The sequence below is a fragment of the Zeus faber genome (assembly GCF_960531495.2).
Source record: "Zeus faber genome assembly, chromosome: 1".
Classification (NCBI taxonomy): domain Eukaryota; kingdom Metazoa; phylum Chordata; class Actinopteri; order Zeiformes; family Zeidae; genus Zeus; species Zeus faber.
In genome coordinates, this window is record NC_137193.1 from 31,919,090 (window position 1) to 31,928,463 (window position 9,374).

Below are 9,374 nucleotides of genomic sequence, written 5' to 3' on the forward strand. Positions count from 1 at the left end.
TTTTATTTTCTAACTCCAAATTTTTTCGAATGCAAATTCTACGTACAGAAACGTACCAATCCTTACCATGACAAATTCTTGATATGAAAATGCTTGGTGACATAAACAGATTTCGATTTGCTTTTACAGTTCAGAAAACAACTTAAAATATAAAAAGAAAACGCTGTGTCTCGCACCCCTGGCAGATATGAGTGCCTGTTTGTCATCCACATTGTCTTCAGTTGTATAGGTGCAACTTTAATCACGTGGAGCTTCACGTAGAATGGGGTTTTGGAGGGAACGGAGGCCTGGGTGAGTGCTCTCTGTTTACCACGAAGAGGCTTGGAGCAATTCAAACCTATCTGCTGTGATGTGCCGTTGCCGTTGTGGAGTCACAGGCCTTGCGCTCGCTGAAAGGGAGGATTCATGTATTGTGGTCCGACCTATCGCTCGGTGCACCGTGGTCGCACCATAAAGCCGACACTGTTTTCATCAACATTAAACCCCATGTTTGCTACAGGAAGTCAAAATGAAAGTAATGGATACCAAACAGCTGCGGAACCCATATATTGTAACGTTAGACTTTGAATTAATTCTATCACACAGTGCAACGCGAGGAATTAGAAGAGCTGCATTTGAAAGAAAGCTTTGATGTAACTTTTCAAACGGATTTTCTTAAACTTGGACAAAGTGCCCCAGTATAAAAGGACTTTCTTCATTGAAATATGTATGTTTTCATAAACTCTTTAAACCTAGTGGACTTACTCACTTTATTAGAATTACTAGATAATCAGATTCGGCAGCTTTCCTCTTCGTATGATTAAATATTCTAATAATTTAACAATATTTGAAGTGTAAATCTGTTCGATTATTTTGCTTAAACAAATCACATATTTAATGCTTTTTAAGTTTTCACACCGAATGGGGAATCACATTCCCACATTTGGTTCTTACCCCTCGTGGCCATTGGATGAGCTGCATCTGAGTTACGCATCACAAAATACGGTTTGTCAGGCAAAATGTGAGAGTGTTTTTTCCAAGATTCAAGATTCAAGAGGTTATTTGTCACATACATATACAACAGCGAGTAGTTTGCCCAGATGCACATTTACCCTGTTCCATCAATGAGAGTTCAAAACTCCCTTTATTAAGTGTTTACAAAGTGTGAAAAAATAATAATACACACAATTCACTAATATAAAAAGAGATTTATTGAGTGAATATGGTGACATTCAACGTTAACGTTAATAACGTCATTATTTTATGTACATGCAACTTATTTACTTTACGTTTTAGGCCCAATTCCAATAAAAAACTTGACTGACTGGTTGTTGGACGTCAGACCGTATCTTGTTGCATGAGTTGGAAAATTTGAACGCATCCCGGAGCCTCTTTGATCCCTGAGCCCCTGAGAAATCTTAGAGGGATTGCCAATATTAAATAAATATATTTCACAATATTGCAATTAAAGATTGTGAAATATTCCGGTCATGACTGCATGAAAACATTTTCCCCAGGATAAATAACATTCAAAGCAAACCCAAATCCTAACTAAAATGTAAATTATATACTTGAGTAGGAAAGGCACCGTAACACACGGTTCGGGTTTTAATGAGGACTTGCACACCACGGGTGTCAGAGAAAGGCAGTAAATTGACGGACAAAGAGGAGCTTATGTGCGGCAGTGCTTGTGTGTGTAGAGAAAATCCCCAACAATTGGCCTCTCGCCTAACTTCAAGCGATTTTGAAGTTACATAAGCAACTTGAAGAAAAAAGAAAAGGAGGAGACAAACTGAAAAAAAATAAAAAATTGTATAACACCATCTTAATCCAAAATATCTGGTGGTTTCCAGTACTGCTTCCAAAAAACATGTGGTCGTCTAGAAACCCCTTCAGAAGAGACGTTCAAAAAACCCCATCAAAAGACATGTATGTTAGGGTCAATATGACTGTCGGTGCCCCTGACCAAGGCACTGGCCAAAGAGCTGGAGTTGGTCCCTTGGCTGGAGTTGGTCCCTGGAAGCTGCACTGTGGCTGCCCACTGCTCCTGCAGTAGTCAGAAGTTTTGTTGCAGCCTACTTCAACAATGACAATAACAAGATTGTTAGATAGTAAGAGGGTTATTCTATTGTTCTTCAATCCTTTGTCCCCATTAAAATGCAAAACTGATCGACTCACTCACAATCTGCCTATATGTGAAATAGATGGGGCAGGTATGTGAGCAAAATCTTCACAGGGCGGATACGGACATACGTTCTGACGTTCCGCTGGGTCTGACAGACCCAGAATGTGCGGCCTCTCATGATGGAAACAAACCCATAAAAAGAAACTACATATTTTACTTTATTTATTTCATGCCTTTCATTACAGTGTCATCATAGGAAGTCGGTCCCAACTCTGGAACAATCTCCTGGTTCCACCGCGTCGCAAAGCAGCAGCTCATCTATGAAAGCGCCTCAGCTTGTGGAACCCGTTGCCGGGCGCTCTCTCGGCAATGCAAAACCATGATATTGCACGCCGATAAAATCCAGTTCGACAGCTTTAAACATAGTGGTTACTTTCAGTGATGCTTTCATAGATCATAAATACGTGTAAAGAAATGTTTCACCTTGATAAAGAATCCGCGACGAGACATAACATGGAGGGGGAAAAACAACAACTGAGAGATATTCAGGCACTTAGTTCTCCCGGGTCCTTGGCTACACTGTTCAGACCTGCCAGCATGGGAAAATATTTTGAGTACCACACTAGTGTGACAGGGAGTCTTTGTGGTGTTTGAGTCACTGCAGCTTAATGACTCCATCAGTTATTAACACCGTAGTCGTCTCGTAACGAGGCTAATCACATCGTATGTGAGCTACTACGTCTAACCATATACAGTATAAACATCTCTTTAGGATATACCGCTTGAAATGCATCATCTCGTCAAGTTACCGCATGTTTACAAACTAGAGATGCACCGATTGTTAATTGGTTGGCCGATTTGGATGCCTGATTTTTTAAATGACTGACCTGCCGATTCGGATTTTCATTCAATTGTATGTTCATAATAAAACATTGACCTTTAAATATCTTTTACATTGTCGTCCGATCATTTTGAGCTGATATCAGTGATCGGAGAAATCAAATTCTCTCATCATTTGGTCTCATTGGGAATATTTGCTGTACGTCAATGAAAAACACATTCTGTGATCTGATCACACTTATGTAATAGGACAGCTGCACATACGCACTAGGGCTGCAATTTTCAGTTAATACATTAGGGAGAAAGCTGATTTTGACACTGTATTTATTATTGTTCAGTATACACTATGGAACAATAATAGAACATGAAACTGTCCCCCGAGTTCCATAAAATTAAAATACAATATGGAACGGTCACTGAGTTTGAATATAATAGAACATGGGAATGTCACCAAGATTGAGTATAATGCAACATTTAACTCTCACTGAGTTTTAGTAGGACCCAACATATATCTAACATGGAAATGTCCAGTTCAAACTTCAAATGAAAGTCTCTTTCACTTTTAAGTGCAAATACACCTCTCTATTATATCAATAAGTTACTTCCCATTCCAAAATGAATTGCAATCATTGCAAAAAAAAAGGAATAATAAATGGCCGACTGTTCTCACTCTTGTTCGCTGGAAGTCCTCCTTCGCTCACCGTGCGTCAAACCAACTGAATCAAATCAAACGACTCGTTTTACTGAGTGCCTCGTCAGGGGCCGAGTCTCAAAAAAGAGTCGAACAGTTGGAGTGGAGTTCCTGCACTCGGAACAGCCAGAGCAGCTGCTGCTACAGAGATGCAGGTTGCACAATTTTGGAATATTGCCAGGTAATAGATCCATAATTGATCTAATCTTCTTAGTTTACCTTGAAGTCGGCCAAACAGCTGACATTTTCTTCCTTGGGCTCTCTTTTTTTCGAGCGTCAACTACGCAACTACGTTACATTACGTTGGTACTGGAGCATTTTTATGAGGACGACTACATGAGCACTGTATCGGGCGTGTAAATTTGACAGAGGATCGTATATATCTAACACTAATCGGCCGGTCACCCGTTATTGTTTTGTATCGGTTTATTGTTTTCCATAATTCAATTACAATATTAGAATTTTTGCGAAGTTTCAGCTGGCATTTTGTACCAGCGTATTTCGTGGTTGGTACACAAAATGCATGCAGGTTGGCAGGTCTGCACTGTTTGTCCTCATACTACGAATCAACAAACTACATGAAGTTCATGATGAATGCAGGTAGTAGCATAGGTAGCACTTTACGGAGAAAGGAAGAAAGGACTTGCTCGTATACTCAATACGAAACCCATTCCCGACGATACGGTGAGGAAATGAACCGGGGAAGAAAACAAATTTTCAGGTAGGTACGGCTGAATCTACCACCTGGATTCTGGAGAAACTGTTTAGATAAGGGAAATGGGTGGAAAGGTTTGCCTACGGAACAGCACCTGGCATTATTAAAAGCTAGCCTGCACAAGGCAATTTTAGGGTGTCGATCACCAGCATTCAAACCGGGGTTTCGCGGTAAATAACGTCATCCAGAAACACATAAATTATGAGCTATTTGGCCTTCCTTAATTGTATACAATACAACACACAAACTCGACATGCAAGCGCTGTTGCATGCTACATACGACATTATCGTCCTATTGTCAGTAAAGAGTCATGATTTTCCAACTCCTCGTTCATTTGATTCAGTTGGTGCAATGCAGGGGTGAGCTGGGGAGGACTTCCGTCTTCCGTCAAAAGAGGTACTCACTCACTCGCTCACTCGCTGAATCAAAATTAAAGGAACTTGTTGGACACGTGGCTGGACTGCCTAGGCTTTTGCCTACGCTTGAGGCACAGGCGTAGTAGCTCTTCTCGTTTTCGTGAATTGATTCAAGAATCGATGAGTGCCTGCCTGCCAAGCTGCAGTTGCAGTCACGAATGAAACCGACTACTGACTCTTTCGCCGGAGTGAATCCCCTAGTATATAGTCATCCTGGTACCTTTTGTATACTATTTGATGTATACCCTGGTTTCATACTTCCTTAAAACACTTACTTAACTTGGCGTATTAAATAGTATGCTAGCATGCAGTGTTCACTTCTTGTCCTAACATGACTTTTTGCTTGAGAAGTAGTGTCGTCATGTGTATACAGGCACCTATTGGGGTTGCAGCATAACCCGTCAAGACAAATTAAAGGGATTTCAAGCGTTTCAATCAACACCAATGCTTTGCTTAATCTCTGTGGTCTCTAGCAAAGTAAACAATCAAATAAATGATGCAGAACTTTTTTTTTTTTTTTCCCATTGGAAAGAAAAAGGCAACCATGATTCAGAAGGGCGAAACCCGGCAACATATTACACCGATCTCACTTGGCCGTGGGCTGCACTGAACCCTGGTGGCTGTGGCAGCACTGGAGGGGTTGAGGGGTGGGGTTGGGCTTGCGTTTGGGGAGGCGTGTGGGGGAGGGGCTGTCATTTGAGAAGATGACAGCCGCAATTTTCTCTTGCTTGGCTCGGAACACTACTACCACACTCTGCCCGTGTTATTAAATTGAAATGATGTACGCACCCGCCTCCTGAATGGCGTGGTTGGGATTGGGATGGGGATGGGGATGGGGGTGCCGGCTACTGTGTGTGTTTATTTCTTTCATATGTGAAATGATTAAACGCTGCCATCCGCAGTGTTTTTGAGAAGCCGTCTTTCCATCAGGGGACAGAGACAGGTGTGAGGCCGCAGCCAGTTTGTTGCCTCTCAGAGTGCTTTGGGAAGACCGTGGGGGAACAGTGACCAATAAGGGGCATCACCTCCCCTTCCCCAGTGGGACGTGGGACTCGAGCGGCCGCAGGACATCGCCATTGTGCTTACTTGTCTGAGCGTTTACGGATCCACAAATATCGATTGACGAACACGTAGACGAAAAAAAGTCACGACAGGGACACGCGCACGGATGCCAAGAACTCCAGGAAGAAACGCCATGTGCATTTCAGCCACGTTACTGACATCATTGTTACAAAGCCGTACATTGTAAGTTCAGGAATGACAAGAACTTTCTACTCATCTACAGGGCAATGACAGCTTAGCACAAGAAAAATGAAGATACTTAAAATCAGCCAAACTCCTCCCTCCCCCGACCCTGTACGAATGTCATACAACATATTTGACCATCCTGAGGTGGAAGTGAAGGATTTTTTTTTTTTTTTTTTTTTAACCAAATTTGTCCTATGCCTTTTTTTTGGTTTTTCAAAAATAACACCAATGCAAGCTTGTGTCTTTAAACATAAGTACATACAGTATATTGAGGACTGCGGGCCAATTTTGGGTGTTCCCCAGACACATCATTGCCGCTAAAGAATAAGTTAAATGAGGTGCAACGCTTTCTTTAATTAGACTCATTTGATATTGTATGAGTGGCTTGTTTATGGGGAAGATGCATGATGCACGCAAGATGATGAATGTGGATTAATGAGCCAAAAAGCTCATTTTGACAAGTCAAAATCATATAATTTGTAGTTGAATCATCATCTCAGGGGGAAAGCAAGGTGGGCTCACCAGGTAGATCTGCGTTTGGAATTGAAGCTAAGACATTTAGACTTGGACAGGACCCTTCAGACAACATTGTACTATCCAGCCTCCATAGTCTTACATAATATTTCATTGTTTGCAATTTTTTTTTTTTTTTACTTACAGCCTTCTCCCAAAGTTATATTATCCTATCTTATAACCCTTCAAATGTCATAACTTTGCAATAATGATTCGATCATTTTCAGATAAATCATTGTTCCACCATCAATATTGAATTTGAGATATGCGTTACACCATTATAATTTGACATTTTTTGTGGACAACAAGATATTACCCAATGTTAGACACAAGCTTGTTTTTTGTGATATGACAGGAGTGTACGTATAAAACGACAACATTTATGACGCTAAATTAAATAGTATTTTACTGTACACGTTTTCTGGATTTTTACTTTCTACAAAAGACATTACATCCTATCAAAATTTAAACCTGAGATTTAAATTTTTAAAAACCATATGGTAGGTATTTAATTTTTTGGAAGTGATGGTGGTGGTGGTGTAGGAAAGGACAAAGTTTGTTTTTCATGAATACCAACTGTCTGGCTTTTTTTTTTTTTTTTTTTTTTTTTCCTACTTGTACAAATTGTTTCTTTCTTTTTTGAAGAACTTTCGAAGAAAGACTAGGGATTTCTAAGACAGCTCTGAAACTCACACCACCTTGAAGACAAACACTAAACATGTTTAGTGCTATTACACTATTATCATTATCATCAATATTACAGTAGAACCCTGTTTATCTGAACCTCACTTATTCAAATTTTTCGCTTTTTTTCCATATTTTTCCGTAGCATCTGCAAAGCACAAAGGAATACGAACATATCAATTGTTATATTTCGACTGAAAATGTACTGTTTTTGTTTTTTTTTGTGGTTCATACTGTGATTCAATTGCGTTGTATATTCTATAGATTCTTTATGACTAAGTTTGAAATCATTAATGCCCATGTTTAGTAGTCTACATGTGACTGTATGTGCCTGACAGAACTCTTAAGCAAAGACAAATTATATGCACACACAGGCTACAAATAGAAAGTGGCCATAAGGTGAATTCATAAAGGAGGACAACATATTCATGTTTTTTTCTGGTGGAGCTTAAGTCAACCACATGGATAGATCTAGGAAGCAGTTTTCAAGTATATTCATTCCTGTGGAGTTTGGATAAACAAGGGTTTCTACTGTAATCTATCGTGTCCAATCGAATCCACAGCCGGAGGCTCAGACGAAGTCAAACGACCGTGCTGATGTCGTCTGCCTCGTCGGGCTTCTTGGGCTTGCTGGGGAGAGACTTGAGGTACTCAAGGTGGCGTCTGGCATCCTCCTGGTTCTGCCGAACGTAGTACACCACGTAGGAAATGACCATGGCGAACCAGCAAAACATGGTCACCAGCATGGCGTAGTCCGTGGTGCGCTTGGCCAGGTTGCAGAGGTCCGCGTCCACTGCAAGGAACGGTCGCCCCTCCTGGTTCCGGAGCTCCGAGCTCCAGCACAGCACCCGGGCGGCGGCCTCGTGGTTGTGGGCCATACCACCCAGCGCCTGCTGGAGGGCGCAGTCACAGTGCCAGGGGTTGTCGTCCACAATGACACGGGCCTTGAGCCGGGTGAAGGCGTCCTTGTGCACGCTTGTGATGCGGTTGTGGGACAGGTCCAGTACCTGCAGCGTGGCCTCCACGCCGCTGAAGGCGCCCTCCCCCAAGGTCTCCACTGCGTTGTATGACAGGTTTAGCTCCCGCAGGAGCTTGAGGCCGTGGAAGGCGCGGTCGGGCACGGCGCCGATATGGTTGTGGTCCAGCCTCAGGACCACGGTGTCAACGGGGAGGTCCGGGGGGATCTCCTTCAGCCGAGACTGGCTGCAGGTGATGTTTAGGCCGTGAGGGTAGAGGTCAGCTCGTTGGCAGATGCAGCCCTTGGGACACATGCTGGCCGAGGGGAAGCACAGGGCCATGAGGATCAGGCTCTGGATGAGCAGGCACATGGGGAGGGAGCGCGACAGCCACAGGTCCAGCAGAGTCATGCCGACCGGTCGCCGGCAGCATTACGACAAACCCCCGCTGCCGCTGGTCACTCACGTGCACATGGCATGCCGCAGGCGACGCCTCAGCCTCTGTCCACTCTGACGACGAAAACCTGACCGGGTGTTGTCATGATGTGTGGGGTCCTAAGGAAGAAATAAAACATGTCCAATTTTTTGTTAGAAACAAACTCAGTGTAGGAAGAACTGGTAGCACGCTGACAGATGAGCTTGTCAGTGTTGAACCCAATGACGACAGTATGACGCTGAAACGTTTGTAGCCTCTCCTTATGCTAAATAATAATAAATGTGTTTTTTCCTAAATTGAAGATAAACCATTCTAGCCATAAACTCTTCAACAGGTAAGCAAAATAGCCCAGTGAGAAGTGATGAAACTAACTCTTTGTAGACATACAACTTTTCTCTCTCTTCTACAAGCAACTGCATGAAAATAATTTGTTTCTATCATAGTGTAAAATTAAAAAAAAAAAGTAAACTGTGAAAAATGTTTTCTGAAAATATGTTAAAATGTCATCCGTTAAGCCTGTGTAGGCGTTTTCAACCAAAAACACAAACCGAGTTTAAGCCCGGACCTTTAGGTTTCTTTTCAGTGTCCTTTTAACCGAACAACATTCTGTTGTTGTTTGGCTAAAACAAAAATAATGTTAGTATGTCAAGTTAACACCTGTATCTGCTATTGCATTGCTAGAAAATAAAGGAATAACGGTATATACTGCATATTGTAATACAGGTGCTAAATAACCGAATGCCTAATTCCACTCGCAAACCTCACACATA

At 42.1% G+C, this 9,374-nt stretch overlaps 1 protein-coding gene across 1 annotated transcript; it reads right to left on the bottom strand.

Moving 5' to 3' along the window:
- Positions 1–5,926: 5,926 nt before the first annotated feature.
- Positions 5,927–8,579, bottom strand: lrrc3b (leucine rich repeat containing 3B; the record flags this gene model as incomplete). The annotated part of the gene is made up of 1 exon (XM_080008486.1): positions 5,927–8,579. One exon carries the CDS (start codon positions 8,577–8,579, stop codon positions 7,794–7,796), a length of 786 nt encoding a protein of 261 aa, XP_079864612.1. The 3' UTR covers positions 5,927–7,793.
- Positions 8,580–9,374: the final 795 nt, after the last annotated feature.